At 40.2% G+C, this 19,703-nt stretch overlaps 2 protein-coding genes across 25 annotated transcripts in view; both read left to right on the forward strand.

Annotated features, from left to right (window-relative positions):
* ppfia1 (PTPRF interacting protein alpha 1) overlaps nucleotides 1–1,644 on the forward strand; it is a 35,224-nt gene extending 33,580 nt beyond the window's left edge. For 14 of the 22 annotated variants that reach the window (XM_067491253.1, XM_067491250.1, XM_067491256.1 and 11 more), the window contains one exon: nucleotides 48–1,644. Coding sequence is in view for 16 of the 22 variants with exons in the window: in XM_067491250.1 (XP_067347351.1) it covers nucleotides 48–109 (62 nt within the window). In the remaining 6 variants the exon portion in view is untranslated. Of the gene's footprint in view, nucleotides 1–25 lie in introns of all 22 variants that reach the window. The other 8 variants (XM_067491258.1, XM_067491252.1, XM_067491255.1 and 5 more) reach the window with 1 other exon arrangement.
* A 1,845-nt stretch (nucleotides 1,645–3,489) lies between these two features.
* Nucleotides 3,490–18,768, forward strand: LOC137107359 (src substrate protein p85-like). Of its 3 annotated transcripts, XM_067491278.1 has the most exons (16): nucleotides 3,490–3,649; nucleotides 5,210–5,302; nucleotides 5,412–5,485; nucleotides 5,592–5,721; nucleotides 7,213–7,323; nucleotides 7,588–7,642; nucleotides 8,400–8,510; nucleotides 9,330–9,440; nucleotides 10,386–10,496; nucleotides 12,630–12,740; nucleotides 14,341–14,396; nucleotides 14,483–14,552; nucleotides 14,648–14,886; nucleotides 17,175–17,286; nucleotides 17,540–17,608; nucleotides 18,016–18,768. In XM_067491278.1, the coding sequence occupies exons 2-16, from the start codon at nucleotides 5,219–5,221 to the stop codon at nucleotides 18,150–18,152; spliced, it is 1,581 nt and encodes a 526-aa protein (XP_067347379.1). In that variant the 5' UTR covers nucleotides 3,490–3,649; nucleotides 5,210–5,218; the 3' UTR covers nucleotides 18,153–18,768. The 3 variants fall into 3 exon arrangements, with proteins under 3 accessions (XP_067347379.1, XP_067347380.1, XP_067347381.1); XM_067491279.1 differs by lacking the exon at nucleotides 12,630–12,740; XM_067491280.1 differs by lacking the exon at nucleotides 8,400–8,510.
* Nucleotides 18,769–19,703: the final 935 nt, after the last annotated feature.

The raw sequence follows: 19,703 nt of genomic DNA on the forward strand, positions 1-19,703 counted from the left end.
TGTTTATCTCTCTTCTTCCTCTCAGTTTATCCTCATTATTTCTATAGGTAACCGCTGGTCAGACGATGAAGGGGAGTTCCCCAAGTATAAGACCAGGATGATGAACTGAAATTATTTTCAAGGACACTAAAAACACTTTCATTTTCTCTTTTATTTTGTTCGTTGCTGCAGAAAACGACCTTGCTCTCCAATCTCAGTTTCCCTAGAGGAACTTTCTAGATTTATCTACATTTGTTATATTTATGTAAACCAATGGGACATTTAATTGACTTTAGAATTACTGTGTAATCCTTTTAATGCCTCTATCCCCTTAATCAACCCACTTTTTAAAAAAAATAAATATTTCTCCACTGTGCCCGTATTAAGCTCTCAGCTCTCAGATGTATATGTAACTGAATGTTTCAATTATCTGGAGTTTGTATATTTCTACCAACAGACATTTTATCTAATCTTTTTATAATCCTGTATCTATTGACCAGATGTATGTTTTTTCCTCTCTTTGGTTTTAACTCTAATCATTGGACTTATGCTTAAGTGACTTTAATATGTGATATAACTTAATTCATATCCTTTTGGTCTTTTTAACTGTTGTAATTTTTTTTGTAGCTTATAACCAGTGATTTTGTGTAAATGCAGCAATTGAGTCAAAGGATGTGTGAATATCAGAAAAATTGCTGGAGTTGTCCAACTGTTTCACAAACTGCTCAACACTGTGAGTCGCCTTTTAAAGTAACTGCTGGCAAGCCGGGTGATGGTGACAACAGATATCATGTGAAACACAAAGTATATTTTCCTGTTTTCTTTTTTCTTTTCAGTATCTGCGATACCAAAACGAAACTCTAGAATTTAAGAATTAAAGCCATATAACTGTAGCAAAAGAATAAATAAGAGGGCTACTTCCAGATGCAAGTAAAAACAGGATTTCAGGTTCCCTGTAGTTGATCTTGCATGTGGAAATTACTCCACTTATCCAGAGTCTACACACCGAACTTATCCCTTTAACAAAAACAAAAGTTTCTCATTTCTGGAGAGACATGAAGGCTCACTTATACAGGAAGCCTTCAGATGTACAGATGATTCAGAAATGTGGAAACTCCTTCGATGGACCAACTTTACTGAGGCCTCAGTCAATCCCCACTGTGACTTGACAACCCTCAAGGCAGTGTGACCCACAACTGACCCACAAACCTTTTTTCTTTTTTTTTTTTTACTTTGTATGAAAATTTCATATCAAGCCTTATTGTTTCTTAACTATTCTCTGTTGTCTGTTCTTATTTATTATTACTCATTCACTTTGTGTTGTTCACTTTTACTTTCAGAGTTTAAGGTTGTTTCTGTGGCTGTGTCAATGCTTTTGGCCTGTCTACGCTCACAACACAGGTTCCACCATTTTGCTTTTAATGCAAATGAGCAGGAACCAAAGAGTTTATCTTCACCTACATGTGGTTAAAGTTTCAAGTAAAAACGCTTATTTCAATGTGTGAATTTGGTCATTTATGCACAATGCAAATCACATTGCTGTTTTTATTCCTGCTCTTCCCTGAATCTTTCATCTTGTAACAATGATGTACAGGCTGAGTACTTATAAACTATTTTTATCACAGTATTATTTATTGCTTACTTTCAATAAAATACTGAAACTTATTTTCCACTGCAGACAAAAAGACTAATGCTTCCTTTTTAGGCAGTTTGTGCCTTTTCCAGTCCCGTCCCAGGAAGCCAACTTTAACAAACACTAGAGTACAGAAAATCAAAAAGGTCCTTGTTGAGTGTGACTTCATGCATGTAGGACCTAGACAAAAGCTCCCACATGCACAAATAATACATTTCTTGTTTTGTCAGTATTCATAGGAATCAGGTTACTGGTTAGATCCCTCCCCAGTCAGTTTTGCTTGTTAAATGAGTGCAACTGCACCACCCTCACCTGCATCAGGTTTCAGGCCTGGGAGAGTTTGATGATGAGGACCCAAAGGCTTTGTTTCGTGGTTCTGTAATCTCTGAATAATTTCCCAGATGTCTAATGGAAACGATGGTCATTTGCCACTATTTACCCCACAGCATGAAGAAAAATGTTTTTAACAAAAAAAGCTATTCAGATTCTTAATTGACGAGTTTGTTTTTTTTTTTGCTTTGTAACTTGTTTTTTCTTTGGGTTGCAAGGGTCTTTAAACGGCATATGACACATTTAAATTGCTAATCCGATAAAAGAGGGATTGGAAGCAATTTTTTTTATAACAAATAGGCTGCCCTTGAAATTGAGTCCAATTGGGTCCTCATATTTTATAACTGCATCCAAAGGGAGGCAAACATAACATAATACTGCACATTGAGCTTAGTACACGTGTTCCATCATCATTAGAAGTAACAAAAATGGTTGAGAACTTATGCCAAATCAGTGTGTGGAAGAACTAGGCAGAACATCTAACTCCAGACAAAGTGTATTTATTTAGTTTCCAAAGCCAACAAGATTGATCGGGGTCCATCTATAGTCAAAATTATACTGAAGATTTTGTTTTTTAAGACGTGACTAATTGAATAATGTTTGAAGTTGAGCAATACATTTTAGGACTAATGGATCTGCGCTTTCATTGCTCTTGTAAATAGTGATATAAATAAGTTCACAACATATTGGGCATGCAGTTCCTCAAAGTTCAATGTGGCATCTTACAGTCCAAATACCAAATATATCCCAAATATATCCAGTTTGTTAGAAGAAAGTCTCCCTCTTTAAAAGGCTTCCAACTAAGAAGGATGGATCAGTAAGTACTTTATGGAAACATTAGTTTAAGTACTTGTGATAGATAGAATAAAGATTACTATACACTGCACAAAGGTCTAATTAATAAAGAAATATTAGACCAAAAATATAAAGCCAGTCAAATATTAATCTGATTTTTTTTTTTTTTATAAAACCAAACCATTATATTACATTTTATTTCAACTTTAACCATGTAAGTTAAGTTTAACAACTTCTTCAAGTGTTTAAGAGAGACCTGGTCTGTCGCATTATTAGTATCGTACAGAACAGTTTAACACAATAATGTGTAAAAACTTCTGATAATAACAATAATAGAAATAATAATAGATAATGTAAAGAAAGCTAAATGTAATACAGAAAACAATGTATGTATTCTCAATCATATCAGTTCAACTGGAACATCAAGTTTAATTGTTCTTTCTAAAACTGCCTTGAATTCACGCTCTTTATGTTTCTGGATTGTATAAACAAAAATTAAAGCTTTTAATCCCAATTCTGTCCACACACCAGACCGACAGAACCTGTGTGTGTGTGTGTGTGTTCTCATTATGATAAATGAGCTGTAAAGAGAGAAATTATTAACAGCCAAATAATTATCAGTTGTTTTTCTTTCTGTCGACTTTTGGATTAGTAGAATAGTTGCATGTCTTCAGTCGATTCTTTTTTTTTAGGGAGTTTTGAAACGTATAAATGTTTAACCGAAGCATTTAGCGCCGCCCGGTGATGTCGTCAACATCGGCCGAGAACGGGATAGTGGGAGAGGCGGAAGCAGCAGATCCTAGGAAACGTTAGCGTTTGTCCATCAGAGCCGGAGTCTTTTCGCCTCCATCAGGGGCCATTTTAAGAAGAAATTTGTTAAGAGTCTGGTCGGACTGACCTTTGTCGTAGACGGTGAGTATTCAACACGTTGAATGGAGGGTATTAAGTAAAACGTCTACACCTGGCTGTCGCCGAGTCAGTTCATCATTCCAGAAGGTTTGTTAGCTTTAGCCAGTTAGCTAACTGGAAGGCTGGAACAGGAAATGCCACAGCGAGCCTCACAGAGCCGACGCTATTCCCATTTTTTGGAGCTAAATACACGCATTTTATGTGTGCTGGTAACTGAACGTTCAATTCTTATGCGTCCACACAAACATTAACGAGGGGTACGTAGTTTTTCCAAAACCTCTGAAGAAGAAAAGCCAATGCGCAAAGTGTGTGTGAGGGAAATAAACGCGACACGGAACACGTTGGGATTAACTTTGTGTCATTAATGAATATATTAAAATATTTAGACACGATAGTCCTGAGACATGTGCCCTACTTTGGTTTATTTAAAGCAACCGACATGAACGTTAGACACAAGCTAATTAGTGTCCACACAGAAATTGGCTACGTGAAGGCATCGAGAGAAGTTCGTCATGTCAACTAGTGCATGTTCTCCTGATTTTATTCACAGCCCACAGTCAAACCGACACGCACCGTTCTGTCTCAGGCCTGTTCAGAAATACGGAATATTCTATGGTTTGGAAGTGGCCAGCGGATTGGGTGTGGTTGTGTTGTGGAGATAAGTCCTTAAGTTGGGACTTGCCAGGCCGGTGCCACTGCTGCTTCCTGGTCTCGTTCCCCTGAGGTGGTTGGAGCCACGTCCTCTGCAGCCTCAGATTGAACACAGATGCTCTTTGCCCGCAACGTGCTTGGTCAGGAATTAGTCTCAGTACTGAAGCTTTTGTCCCAGTTTGCTGCCAGATCACACGTGATTATCTAGAACCAGGCCAACTAACACACTATTCAGTGTTTTGCTCAGCAGCATCTCTGTTGTAATGAACATCAGTGTGATTCAGCATGATTTGGCACCTGAGAGCTGCCAGAGAGGAGAATACATGACTCTGCTCTCAAACCCTTATGGATGTTTAGGTATTTTTAACTATCTGCTGGCTGTGCTTCCTAATCTGATTCAGTTAAAGCGGTTAATTAATGGATAGATTCTACAGCTGTTTCTAGCTTATCAGAAGATCTCATGGACATTATTAAATTTTTTTAATATTTCTTCAACCAAATATGAATCGGCCGATCACCATAATAATTACATGACATGAAAAATAATTGTTAGCTTTTAAAGTTCAGATATGTGGGACATTATCCACTGATCTGCTTAATTTCAAACATGCCTCAAATTTAAAGATACAAAAAACACAGAAGCAGTGAAACGTCACATTGGAGAAGCTGAAAACTATAGATTATAATATTTATGTTACCCAAAAATAAAAATTCTCTGTTTTTATCATTAAAATTAGATTATCTTTGTGACAGAAAATTGCAGTAGAATGTCAGCATTACATTTTGCTATAACTTCCAGCGTAATCCCACAGCTTTTTTACCTTTTTGAAAATGATGATCTCTACTTTAAGATAAAGCTTCTTTCTACTAGTAAAAAGTTTAATTTCTCAGAGCTGTTCTCTTGAATTTCAGTGTGGAAAGATGTGGAAGGCAGCAGCAGGAAGGTCGGTCAGCATCCCTGTAGAAGATGGAGGTGGGGACTGGGACACCGACCCTGACTTTGAGGTGCCTGTGGACACTCCCTTCTCTTATTTTTCATTTAATTCTCCTCGCTCCACCTATGCTCATCACCATGTCTTTTCCTTGCCATTAAACAGTGTTTCTGTGTTTGTAGAACAATGTTTCAGAGATGGAGCAACGCTGGGGTGCCAAGACAGTGGCTGGCTCTGGACATCAGGAGCACATAGAGTAAGGACGCAAATCGGTTTTCCATTGCATTGTTTGCATTGTTGCATTAAATGCGACATGGAAAGCTCCAAACTGTCTCTCCTAACTTTGTTGTCCCTTGGCATAGCATCCATCAGCTGCGTGAAACGGTCTCGACAGAACACACCAACCTGAAGAAGAAGGAGTTGGAGGTCATGCCCAAAGCCTCACATGGATACGGAGGAAAGTTCGGAGTACAGCAGGACCGCATGGACAAGGTATGAGAGACTGCAAGACTTGAGGTCACAGATAAAGTGTTAGATGAACTCAACTCAACTTTATTTATAGAGCACGACCAAAGTGCTGTACGTAGCCAGTTTGAACAAAACTTAAGACAATACATAAAAAGGAAAAACAAACAAAACGATAGAACAGGAACAGAGTCTCATGCTGGGTTGAAAGCCAGGGAATAAAATGGGCTTTCACATGAGTTTTAAAATCGGACAAAGAAGGGACCTGCCTGATGTGCAGAGGTAGTGCGTTCCTTAATTTAGGTGCAGCAACAGCAAAGGCTCCGTCCCCTCTGAGCTTACGCTTGGTTAATCGGTACTTCCAGGAGAAGCTGATCAGCTGACCTGAGGGACCTGAAGGTTTGAAGGGAAAAGCAGCTCAGCAAGTTAATGGGGGGCCAGACTGTTTAAGATCCTTTTATTTGTTTTTAAATCTTTAAAGTGAAATCTAAAATGCACGTGCAGCCAGTGGAGACGTGGCAGGAGATGGCAACCCAGGGAAAAGGGGGGGGGGAAAGGAGAGGGCCCAAAATTGATGGGCCCCTGAGGAACCTCATATAACAGAGGAGCTGAAGAAGCTTTAGAACTAGCAAGGCTCACATTCAGTTCTGCCTGACAAATAGGATCTAGAAGACAACGTTTTTTTCTTTGTTATGCAACTGTTTTGCTCATGTTTGTTAGCTGTGTCATATTTATGGTGTCTCGTAAGCCAACGTGGGTTAAAGGCTTATATGTGCATTACACAACTGAGCTGAACCAGTTTTTAGTCGACTGTAGCTTCATTTGATTTGCATATCAATGTTCAGTGCACTGTGATCTTCATCACCCAAGTGTCACGTTCATTAGGCTTTAGTACTAGTTGTTGTTCATCACCACAGTTGAGTTGGTGCCACCAGCAAAAAACATTGATCAAGCTGGACAATAAGTTCCCTCTCTGCACTACGTCTGAGGTGGACATAGCTATCTTCATGGATTGATCGAATTCAATGCTGCTGGTTGGATTTCTTGAACCATGTTTGAGGGATACAAATATTCTTGGTGCAGTTTTTGCAGCTGAAGCTGAATACAGACCAGTTCACAACGTGAAGCTCTCATTGAAAAACTTAAAGGCCAAGTGACCTCAGAGCCCCCACAGCAGTTTCTATAATGTTTGTCTTAGTCTGAGTGTGTGTGTGAGTGTGAGAGAACAGGCTGAGTCAGTTGTGGCTATTTCACACTCTGTAATGTTTCCTGGCAAGCAGCTCTGTCCATCCACACCTTTCCCTCTCTGGGCTGTGGGGTCACTGCAGCATGAATGTGATGACCAAGCACTGTTTACACCACACTGTGCATATGTGATGAGTCATGTGTCACCACTTCATACCACTAGGGGTATTTTCCAGCTGTACGGCTGTACATCCCCCCCACCCCTTCCCCATATAAATAACCAGAAGAAATCATTCTCAATCTGTGTCTTTTTATTTCTGTTTTTCCTGACAGTCCGCTGTAGGTCACGACTACCAGAGCAAGCTGTCCAAGCACTGCTCCCAGACTGATACTTCCAAGGGCTTTGGAGGGAAGTTTGGAGTGCAGGCTGATCGTGTTGATCAGGTGTTTACACCATTTACAGTATTAACACCTTTTTCATTTTACACATAGTTTGGGGGGATTTGCCTCTCAAAGAAATAACTCCGTTCCAACAAACATTCACCATCGTTATGTTTTGTTTCTTGCTAATACTTGTGGTGTTCTCTTATATGTATTTTTTTCATTGCTGGATTATAGCAACAGTTAATTGGCAGTATTTCACAACATAGTGTGAGGAACAGTAAGCAGTCAGTAGAATAACTGTTTCTTCCTCCTCTTTTATTCCAGTCTGCTGTTGGGTTCGAGTATGCAGGGAAGACGGAGAAACATGCTTCGCAGAAAGGTGATGTCGTAACATGCCGTGTTTTTGCACGTCTGCTTCAGCCCACATTACCTGTAGTGGTAGTTAGGATTTGGCACACAGAAAAATCAAGTTAAGTCCAGCTGTATCCAGGACTTGAAACTGACAATCTTTAGTAAACGCATCATTTTAAATTCCCCATGCATCTTTTATCAGGCTTTAGGCTTAAGCTTTCTAAATTGCCTACACACAGGAGACACGTTTTCCAGAAATGAAAAGTTTGAGATTCTGGCTGGTATCTTCAGATAGAAGCTGCAGACCAGTGTGCTATGCTATGGCTACACACGGTGGAAACATTGCCTCCATCACTCTGGGAGTCCACTCTGGCTTCTTTGCTCTTAGTATTTGGATGCTGCACATTGTCACGTGCTTTGTGTTGTGTACATCCTCTCCAGAGTGCCGTGCACAGACCAACTAGCTATTTGCACGATTTCAATGTTCCCCTTGGTGCTGTCTCTATTGAGCAATAGTGAATCCATCGTTCTCTTCATACCACTAGCAGGAGGATACAAAGTGTCTCCTTAAAGAAGCTAGATTTAAAAACATTGCGACGTGATTGTCGTCATTACAGTAGTGACTATGTGTGTTAAGTGTTTCAGTTGTGTCCCACTATGTCTGGCCTGTGCCAGTGTTAAGTGTTTTGAAATTGGGCTGCTCCATGACCACTGCTGCCATGCTGCTTCACCATGACCTTTGACCCTCCCCTTCCCCCTCCCCTTCCCCCTGCTTTGCTGTGTAGACTACACCGTGGGGTTTGGGGGGCAATACGGAGTGCAGACAGATCGCATCGACGAGAGTGCTGTGGGCTTCGATTACCAGGGCAAAACAGAGAAACACGAGTCGCAGAAAGGTTTGTCGAGATTTCCTGCCATGCGGCATTCCTATTAACCCGGAGAGACTCGGGGAACACGTGCTTAATGGATAAACACTAACAGACTGTTAGTGATCTGACCCGCAGGTCCTAACAAAACATCAGATTTGGCATTTGTATTTCTTCCTTCATACTTCAGCCTCTGTCTCTCTCACTGAGACTGCCAACAGTGGCTTTATTCTTATTTTAACTCTTTCATGTCTGATATAAAGTTCATTTTCCAGTGTGTTCATTACTTTCAGATCTTCTAGGGCCTTACAAACTCACACACTTCATCTGCCTAGAGAGGAGTTGGGAGTTTGTTTTTTTTTTTTCATGGGTGGCTGTTTCCATCTTGAATTTTTTTCTGTCTTATACTTGGTCCTGTTCCCTTCTCATCTCTAATTTGAGAGGTTTGATACAGACCTGCCGCTGCCTTCTAGTATAGTTTTTTGGGGAAGTGTGTTAAATTAGAATACTTTTTTTTTTTTCCCTTTTCATACATGCTGTTTGTGAAGTTCTCCTCTGACTCACATATCTTTCCTTTTTATGAAATGAAAGATGTACATGAAATATGCTCAGAATGCTTTGTTGGTGCTAACATTGGGGGCTTGTATGTGAAGTCCAAATACATAAGTGAAGCACCTTAGGAAGAAGATTGACTAATAGCAACCATACATTATATTTAAAGAGTTTGCATGGGGAGAAACACACATATGTTATGCTCCAGTTTGCTGGTGAAGAACTCAGGCTCTACTCCACCTGTTCCTGTCCTAACTTTGGATCTTTTTCCTTTACCTCCTTCCCCGCCTTCTTCAGATTATGCTAAAGGCTTTGGGGGCAAGTTTGGCGTTGAGATGGATAAGGTGGACAAAAGTGCTGTGGGGTTCGAGTACCAGGGCAAAACAGAGAGGCACGAATCACAGAAAGGTTGGTATTATCACACAGTTGTAGCGCACAGATTTGTTTACAATATCACTTTAAATAATTGCTGTTTAACCACCAGTAGCACATAGAACAAAATGCTTTGCACTAGCTTTCATCCATTCGAAGTGAGACATTCGGTCAAAGACGATTCGAACACATTAATCAACCCAAAACATTACAAGTTTGTTACCAACGTAAGGATGATTCTGAAGTTTTCAGCAGGTTTGTTGTGATCTCTGCTGACTTGTTATCAGTAGGTTTTTGTGTCCAGAGGGCCTGACTGACTCACAGCCTGGTGTCTGTTCCAACTTGTCTGGACTCATTTTCATCATAGCAGAATAGCTCTACCTGCACTCTCTTGTTTGACACACCTGCCGAGCACACATTGTACTGCTTGGTTGTTTAACAGCAGCTTGTACATATGGGTTCATTTCGAAGCCTTAGATAACCAAAAAGAAATCCTCCCACAATGCAACGGGCTGTGTGCTTCCTAGGTTTGTAAATGTGATAACAGGAGAATTTGTTCTAACGCACAGTTCAAACAGAAAGGAATATGGGTTTATTACCTCTATTGTCATTGTTTATCATCAGCATTGTTATTTGTTATCAAGTGCTTTAGGTAGGTCCAAATTAAAGTATTCCGCTGTAAAATTAAATTCAGGAAAATTAAATGGATATAAGCAGGTAACCAATCCGAAACAAACTTTAAAGTTCCCTCCAGAAGGTTACTTTGCATAGGTTTAACTATTAACCAACCCACTTTCCTCTGTTCAGTCGTCCATCTCCCTGCTCCACTGTGCTACAGGATTAGAACATTTGCTCATGTTGGGGTCTGAAATAAAATGAAACCCCTGTTGAGAGGAAGTCTGGTCATACCTATGCTGCTGAGGCTGCTCCCAAATATCTCAGGTTGCATTTTTTGTTTTTTTTTCTTCCTGTGTTCTGCAGACTATGTGAAGGGCTTTGGAGGAAAGTTTGGTGTGCAGACAGACAGACAGGATAAATCTGCACTGGGATGGGATCACCAGGAGAAACTGCAGCTCCATGAGTCTCAGAAAGGTACTGTTGTGCACGGTTTAATGACAAATACTGTGTCAATCAAGCGTTATACTGTACAACAGATTTGCCAAAAAGTGGACTAACGATCAGTCGATGGTTTCAGTGTTTTTCTGTACACAATAGCTACCTGCTAAACATTTCACCTGACATGTTGTTTATGTATTAGATGTAGGGCTATGAACATTCTATGCACATTCCTACTCATGTGGATGGTGCATACATTCATCAAAAACTATGATTAAAATCAACTTTCACTACAAATATGATGTGAGGATTTTTAAGAAAAAGGAACCTGAAAGTCTGCTCAGTGCTTCCTTTGTTGAAGAGCTTACAACTGTTTTCTACATAAGAAATGTTTTTCTTTCGTTAGAACTATGAACAGGGCAAATGTTTTTAAGTCTGCTTTGAGAAGAAGCTTCGTCTTTAGCCTACATTCCAGCTCTGATGTGGTTTAAATGTTGTGCTTTGGATGTGGTCGTTCAAAGGTTGAAGGCTTCCTCAATCTGTGGTTAAGAAAACACTCAGAAACAGGAAGTGGAACCAGCATTCAGATTTATACTTGCATGTCAGGCCTGTTGATCAGCAATTGGGCATCGTAAAAGCTTTAAAAGGACTTTTTTAGGCCTTCGAACAAATTAGCCTGCGTTGAGCTGCAACTTTTAACTTTCCAAAACTCAGAAACCTGATTGTCAATACCTTATGCAGAAATGCACAAACCTTCTGAATTTGTGCTTCTGCATTTGGAAGCAATAAATGCACTGTTCTTTGTGAGAGGTGAGAAGTTGTGTGAAACTGAAGTTGGAAATAAACAGTGTAACTTTTTCAAAATGTTTTTCACTATAAATATTCTTACAACTTATCTTATTGTAGAGAGATGCTGTAGGAGGCCTCCGATGGCTCAGACTCACAATTCAACATTGGCAGCAGTGCAGAGACATTTCCTTCTAACATTTGGATTAATCTCATTTAGTGTAGATTGATTATGTCTAATACCTGAAGGGCTGTGCAAAGCACGGTAGAGTGTAGCAGACCGACAAGAGGGATGTTGACTTAGGCAGACTTGATTCAGTTTTCAGTCTCATGATATTGCTAACATAAAACACAGTATGCTACTTTAGCTAGCATTAGCATGAACTTCAAGATCATTCCATTCTACTGTTTGTCCCAGCCCAGCTCCACAACCCTTCAGGTTTTAGCTATCATCAAAGTATATTAATGAGGCAGAGATTGATCCATTCTCTGATTAGTTTGAAGGCCAAAAATGATATGAAATTTCCCAGAACGTTTATTTTATTATTTGAATGAAAAACAAATTGTTCAATAATGGTTCAAAAGTGAATCTTTCCACTTCTACCAAAGCTGTTCTGTGAGTCCAACTTCACAGTCATCTAACCTCACAAAGATCTATTACTATAAGATAAACTGAAAACAAATTTCTAAAAAGGGAAGCATTGCTTTAAACATTGCTGAGGGTAGATATGAGTCTCTGGTTTTAAATGAAATTCTCAGTGGGTGTTTTTCCTGGATTAAGTGGTAATTTACTGAGTCCAGTAGTGTTTGCACATCACATTAGGCTATAAATCGCTGTAAATTTGAATATATTTACATGTGTTGATGGTCCGTCACTGCATGCGGAGCAGTAACTGCTCTAACAATACGAACATGTGGCATTTTCAGTGTGGTAACGCTGTTTGTCACTTGACCTTGATTTGAAAGATCACATATCCACAGAAAAGCACCCAGTGAGTAAATGTCACACCATCAGGTAAAGAGACAGAAACAGGAACCAGGTCCAGAGAAGGGACAGATTCACATTGTGCAGAGAGAGGAGGTGAGTTTCTGCACAGCCCTTACGGGAGTAAAAATTATTTTCTTCTGAACGGGAACGAACCAGTAGAATAGTGGTTATAGTAGAGCATTGATCAAATTGGCAATAAGTTTTAACTTAGGAATTTATTATCGACATCATGTAAAACAAAAGGAACGCTTCCGTCTGGATTTTTTATTTTTCTAACGTAACAAAGCATGTGTGAGTCCTTAAAGGCATCACGGGTGTATTATTGTCTCTGTGTTTCTTTACAACTACTGTGTGTGTTGGTGTCTGCCTTTTCGTGTGTGTGTGTTATGTTGCAGACTATAAGCGTGGGTTTGGAGGGCGGTATGGGGTAGAGGTGGAGAGGCAGGACCAGTGTGCCCTGGGCTATGAGCACAAGGAGAGCCTGGCCAAGCACGAGTCCCAGAAAGGCACAGATACCCCCCTGAACACAACACTCAACCCTACCACCCATTACACCCCCTGATCCTTCCCCAGATTAAAAAAAAAAAACCCCTCTTAGCTTGATGCTCCTTCTTTGGCACCGTTGTCGTCCTCTTTAGTAAAAGCTTTTTTTTTTTTTTTTTGTTTTGTTTTGTTTTACGTGATGACGCATATCTTTCTTGATGGTCACACCCCTTCTGCCAGATACACCCCCTCCCTTCACTTGCATCATCACACCCTCCCACCTCTGCAGCACCAACCAGTTAACATTAGTGTAGACGGTCTCAGAGTCAGGTCACCAAAATAACCAACATGTTTCCCTCTTTACCTCTGTTAGTATTTATCCACAGAATCAATAAGCTTTTGACATGTTAAGTGATTCAATTTTGTTTTGTGTGCCAAACATTTAGAAACATGTTAGGTTAGCATTACTTCATCTCAGTCAAAAATATAAAAGAAAATCTAATATTGAATGAAAGTTTCTCCTTTTCAAAACAGTTAAGTTTGTCTTTTGTATAGAAAGACGATCCACAGTGAGTGAAGTGTCTGCGCAGCACCGGGGGATGGGTGGAAAATATGTTGTTTTGTCATTTTGGTGACCAATCAGCCCATGATCTACATTTACCTGCTCTGCAACTTGTAAAGCAAAGCTCACCCTTAGTCATAGTAAGAGAATAGCAAATGTTTCCGATTAGAATATTTTGCAGTTTCTTATTTATTTAAATGTAATTAATTTACAGCTGCCTGAAGGACTTTGCAGATCATGGTGGAGACTAAAGGTGTAGCAGAGCAGGGAAAGGGTCCTGGGGTGACAAGGGTGGAATGACTCACTTAGGTTGCATATTGTAGCTTTAAGCTGCTGTTTATTGACATGTTGGTCATAATTCACATTTTAGTCAGTATTTACTAATAGTATTTTCTTAGAAAGCTGTGGTTTCTGACAGGTCTGTGCTGCTCGGGTGTCGCCAATTTCTCCCAACTCCTAGCTTCTTTTGTTTTGTTTTTTTATTGCCAGCACTGAGCCTGAATGGAACGGTTTGTCTCTACCTACAAACAGTCCTCATTTTCGGCCATGTGATGTCTAGTGTTTTAGCTTACTTCACCCGTGTAGCTGCTCCTACCATTGCCATGAAGCTCTTTGCTAATACACTAATTTTTTGCATGATGTCGTAGAGCTAAACCGCATTTTGAGGCCTCCTGCTGCAACCACATACAGATGTGGCTGATTTTCAGTGCAGAGACTGAGCCAAGATGGCTGCTTGACCCCAAGTGTTTGGCTTATGTTCAGATTCTCCTGCCAGTCCTACTGCTACCCCTGTCTGCATTCGATATTGTTTTTGTTCTTTGTACTTTCTCTGTACAGGTTTGCATGTGCTCATGACCCTGTCCATTGTATCAGTCCTGTGAAGTGAACCACAGTCTGCTTCATCTGAACTCCTCCAGACCAGATTGTTTTTTATTTCTGTAGTATATAAATATATTACTTGATCGTAAACCTGTGGCTCTGGAGAAGTTGTTCTGCTGATGCTGGCTGTGGTTGTTCGTGTAAAACAAAACATTTACTCTCATTTTTATCGGTTTGTTCAGATTATTCCAAAGGATTTGGAGGTAAATTTGGTGTCCAGAATGACCGGATGGATAAGGTAAGGAGTGTTTTTTTTGTTTGTTTGTTTGTAAGGTAAAGAGCATAAAGAGCATAGTCTTATATCTTTATGCCTCTGGTGGACAGAGTGCAGGGACATTTGAGGATGTGGAGAAGCCCATCCCATCTTACAAGAAGACCAAACCTGTGGAAGCTGGTGAGCAACATTATCATCATCGTTTTTGAGTCAGAACTTTATTCAACCAACAAATTTGTTACTGAATGGGGTTATTGTTCAACTCTTGCGTTCAGCTGGCAGCAGCACAAGTAGCATCAAGGCCCGCTTTGAGAACATCGCCAAGCAGAAGGAGGAAGAGGACCGGAAGAGGGCTGAGGAGGAGCGAACGCGTCGTCAGGCCAAGGAGAAGCAGGAGCAGGAGGAGGCGCGCCGTAACATTGAAGCCACCCCCAAGACCCCATCTCCTGTCCCTGCTGCAAGTCCAAGTCCGACCCCACATGTCCAGCCTGCGGCCGCAGCAGCCAAGTTTCACGTGAGTCAGTGGTTTTTAACAGCATGGCAATGCGCTAAAGCTACAATGTGTACTGTGTTTTTGGTCGGTAAGACCTGAGTTGTAGTATTGCTAATTAGCTGCCACTGATGAAGTAGTTCTGCAAAAAGAAGAAGCAGGTCACAGGCGCTTAAAATAGAGCTCAAAGCTAAATTTCAGACATGAGATGGATTATGCAACCGTTGTCTGTCAGATCATTTTGTTACAAATGTGCGGTGGATCTGATAATGCAAAGAGAGAACTGGACAGGATGATTATCTCAGCTGGAGCTCACGAACAAGAAAGCACTGAAAAAAACCTGTGTGATACACTGTTATAATCACGGCCTGTGTGTCCATGTGTAAGAATCTAGAAGTAAGAATCTGAATTTCACAAAAACAGCACTTGACCTTCAGACAAGTAGCTGAAATGTTTTTCTTGCCCATTAACCCAAACTTACTTGTCCAATATAGAAGATGTGTGGTTCTATTAAAAGATAATTGTCTAAATCTCAGTTTATTTATTTTATTTTATTTTATTAACATACAAAATTTCCGGGTAATAATAAATACAGAATATACTCAGGGCAGGCTGCAGCTTTAGCTGTAGCCTTTCTGTGGAATTTGTTAAAGGACATTGAAAGACTGTTTGGAGAGATGGTTGTATGTTGCAACACTTCATTTGTAGCACAGATCCATGCTATTAATGCTTTGGGAAATTACTAAGAAGGTGTAGGGCAGCTTAAAATAAAATTTCTCTTTCACTGGTTCCTGGATTCTGAAAACTTTGGGACTGAACACGCTGCACAAGGCTATAAGGAAATAAGATTTGAACCAATTTACAATCCCAATTTCTAAAAAGGTGGATGTAAAAACGCAATCGAAAACAGATCAGCAAATCTCACCAACTCATATTTTATTCACAATACAACATGCACAACATATCAGATGTTTTATGTAAGATGAGCTCATTTTGAATTTGATGGCAGCAACATATCTCAAAAGTTGGAACAGGGGCAACAAATGTCTGGAAAAGTAATTGCTGCGATTCAAAATCAAATGGAGCATTTGAAAATTAATTAGGTTAATTTACATCAGGTCAGTAACATGACTGGGTATAAAAAGGAGCATTTCAGAGGCAGAGCCACTCGAATGTAATGATGGGCAGACGTTCATCAATCTGTGGCAAACCACATCTAAAAATTGTGGAACAATTTCAGCGTAAAATTGCAAAGACTTTGTAGATGGTGAAAGTGATGGTCAGTGTATAATATCATCAAAGATTCAGAGAATCGATCAGGAGGCACAAAGCTGAAGGTCAGAACTAGATGCATGTGATCTTCAGGCCCTCAGGCAGCACTGCAATAAAAACAGGCCTGATTCTCTAATGGACATCACAGCATGGGCTCAGGAACACTTCCAGAAATCGCTGTCTGTGACTACGATTCAGCACACAATCCACAAATTAAGTTAAAGCTGTATCATGCACTAAAGAGGAGAGGGACCATCCAACTGGCCTGTCTGCAGTCCAGACCATTCACCAATAGAAAACCTTTGGCCCATGCTACACAATGGTCAACATCACCCGATTCATACTTTTTTGAGATGTGTTGCTGCCATCAAATTCAAAATGAGTTAATATTTTCCATGAAATGGTAAAATGTCTCAGTTTACGCTGGATGTCCTTCCTGACAGAACCCTCCCCAATTTCTACTGGGCTTGGACCGGCACTGCACAGCTGGGGAGGGGAATGGGCTGTTAGGGGTTCAGTGTCTTGCCCAGAGACACTTGCTTACATGAACTATAGCCAGCACAGGGGATCGAACCACTGACTCCGTGGACGACTGCCTTACCAACTGAGCTACACCCGCCCTTAACACCTGATATGTTGTTTATGTGATTTGCAAATTATTGCATTGTTTATTTACGGTTTACACATCTTTCCAACTTTTTGGAAATTGTGGTTTTAAGTAGTAACAAAAATGCTAAATCAATATGTGGTGTTCAAAGCTGATATTGTGACTCATTCCACTTTCCTGAACGTAGTGTATCTGCCCCGGATAAGCATTGATGTCGAGCCCAGAAAAAGTCTTCATTTTTTAAATTCCACAGTAAAATGTTTTGGCATAGTAACAGTAGGACTAGTAATGAACTTTAACATGAACATTTTCTGGCCTGTAGAACTAGTCTGTGCAGGGAAATTCTCACTGGACCTGGTCTCGGATACCTCCCACCCTATTTTCATTGCATGTTTTGCAGCCATAACCTGACAGATCTTGTTTGTCTTGTTAGAGCTCTAATGATGCCGAGGAGAATGGAGAGCAGGTTTATGAGGTAGAGCCAGAGACTCAGTACGGACAGGAGGAGGACCTCTACCAGACCCCCGTCGAGACTGCAACAGGAGGTGAAGCTGTATTTTCATAAGTGGTGGTGGTGACTTATTCTTTTCTGCTTTTATGTTGTAGTTTGGCCAAGATGTGACATGCAGGATATTCAGAGAATTACACTATGAAAAATCTAATTATTAGACTTGTACAGAAAAGCAGGAGTTGGTAGACAGTTGAAGATTTGTGTGAGCCCTTTTCTGTGGGATCGGAAAATATTCCCTCCTTTGGTTTTTGCAGGTTTAATTTTAACCCTTTTTACTTTACTCACAGACGACCGTCAGTACGAGTACGGTGAAGACCTCGGGATGACAGCAGTGGCTCTCTATGACTACCAAGCAGGTGAGACTCAGCTTTAGAGCAGCTGACAGTCACAAGACAAAGTAATGGTGCTAGAAATGTGATCTGACCTTTACCAAATCAGAAATGCTAACACACACACACACACAGTATTTCTAAGCTGATAAAATAAAAGTCATGATCTTTCAAGTCTTTATTAAACATACAAAGTGATGATGGCAACACTGGACTTCTGAGGTCACTAAATGTCAACTGGAGTCAGGTACTGGCAAACCTGGAGGTTTGGTTTAGAGCAGCATCAGTGTGCTATTCTCAAGTGCCCTCAGCTGATGTGAGTCATCAGTCTCTAAACAGAGCTCACAGACCTACGATCAAGAGTTGTTTGCATGTATCTGGAAAACTTTAGTCAGTCATCAGTCCATGTTTAAAGATTCCTGGTCCTGTTTCAGCCGGCGACGACGAGATCTCCTTTGATCCCGATGACATTATTACCAACATCGAGATGATCGACGAGGGCTGGTGGCGCGGCACGTGTAGAGGCGAGTACGGCCTTTTCCCAGCCAACTATGTGGAGGTTCGGCGATGATGTGGCCACAATGGCACCAACGGTCTCCCTGCCGACAAGGAAGGAAGGAGACATGTTTTTCTCCTTTTCACATGTGATCTTCTCTCTTCGCCTCCTTTTCCCTCTTCAGATCCCTTTGTTTCTCTTTGTGCAGCAGTAGACGGGAGGATGAGTTCTTAGAATGACTCAGTGCTGATTCTCTGGGCTTTTAAAAGCCACGTTTTGCTTTTCCCCTGTTGTATTAAAGTTCATCTTCACTTGGTGTTGATCAGGTGCTGTTGCTTCTTCGCGTTAGGGCAGAAATTTAGCCTCAAACACCAGAGTACTGACAGAAGCATCTTCAGTGAGGCTCATGGTGCTCGCTGTTCAGTGGCTTAATGTGAGCAGGAGCACAACCAAAAAAAAACTAGATTGTTTATATCGATGAGTATTTACTGTGCAGTACATCAACTATAGACCAAAAGGCTGCTGATTGTCTTTGCTTGTTGGTCTGTGTGTGAAATTTTACTTGTTGATTCTTGTAGATTGAGCATAATGTCCTGTTTCTGAGCAGCTTCATCAGCCGTGAGATGGGCTTTATATGATCAATCAGGTTTCCTCCATCCAAGACTCCTGATCTGCTTTTTTTTTGTTTAATTCCAAACTGAACAAAGCTATGTCAGTATATAGTATTACTGTAACCATTTTCAGACATTATAAAAATCGTGTACAGAGATCAGTTTATGAAAAATAGATTTGAAAACATTTGTGTTTTATGTCGCTGTGGTTTATTTTGGACGTGGACACAACTTGTATTTGTGTCATGTGTTAAGACGGGACGTGAAGCACGGTGACAAAACCTCTCGTGAACGAGCCGTGACTGAGCTTTCTAAATGATTTCAGTAGTAGACGTATGTTGTGAAGGGTGCGTATTATCCAAACACTAATTACTTCTAACAGACCAGTTGTAGACTGCAGCAGTGTAGCTTCAACAGGTGTGTGTGTGGGGGGGGGGGGCACACAATTGACCTTAAGGGGTTTTATATTAAAGTGACATTTTTAAATGCATTATTTGTATCTGTACTTCTGTTTGCTTGATTTACATCATTACCTGCTTTTTTTTTTTTTTTTTTTTTTTTAAGTTTCAATAAATAAACTATAAATGAAAAGTCTCTTTGAGTGCATCAATTCGATTGTTTGACCTGAAAGTTCGTCTTGTTTTTGGGAAAGATTTCCTCAGTTAAAATCTGAAATAACTGCAGTTCCCCAGTTAACCACTTTTAACACCAACATTTCAAACTTCTTTTTTACTGCAACTGTGTGGAAACGGAACTTTACACTTGATTTAATAAACTGCTGAAGCTCTGTTGTTTTTAAATATATTAATGTTTCTGCACAGAACCACTGTGTAATGTGGCACCTTTCACTTCTATAGTAAAAAAATTTATTTTATTATTGCCAATATAAACCAGAATAATTATGGTAAAACCCCTTTCAGTGTTTACATGGGCACCTGAAAGTCAATATTCTTTAAACTTACATTTACAAACTTAAATTAGCTGAATTTTGCCAAATTAAAATTTACACATTAAT

Source organism: Channa argus, chromosome 2 (genome assembly GCF_033026475.1).
Source record: "Channa argus isolate prfri chromosome 2, Channa argus male v1.0, whole genome shotgun sequence".
In the NCBI taxonomy this organism is placed as follows: Eukaryota; Metazoa; Chordata; class Actinopteri; order Anabantiformes; family Channidae; genus Channa; species Channa argus.

Excerpts from the sequence above, each read along its gene's own strand:
- LOC137107359 (XM_067491278.1), top strand. The coding sequence starts at position 5,219 with ATGTGGAAGGCAGCAGCAGGAAGGTCGGTCAGCATCCCTGTAGAAGAT. Across the intron at positions 5,486-5,591 it reads GGACATCAGGAGCACATAGA|CATCCATCAGCTGCGTGAAA; the intron begins GTAAGGACGCAA and ends CCCTTGGCATAG. Across the intron at positions 9,441-10,385 it reads GAGGCACGAATCACAGAAAG|ACTATGTGAAGGGCTTTGGA; the intron begins GTTGGTATTATC and ends TGTGTTCTGCAG.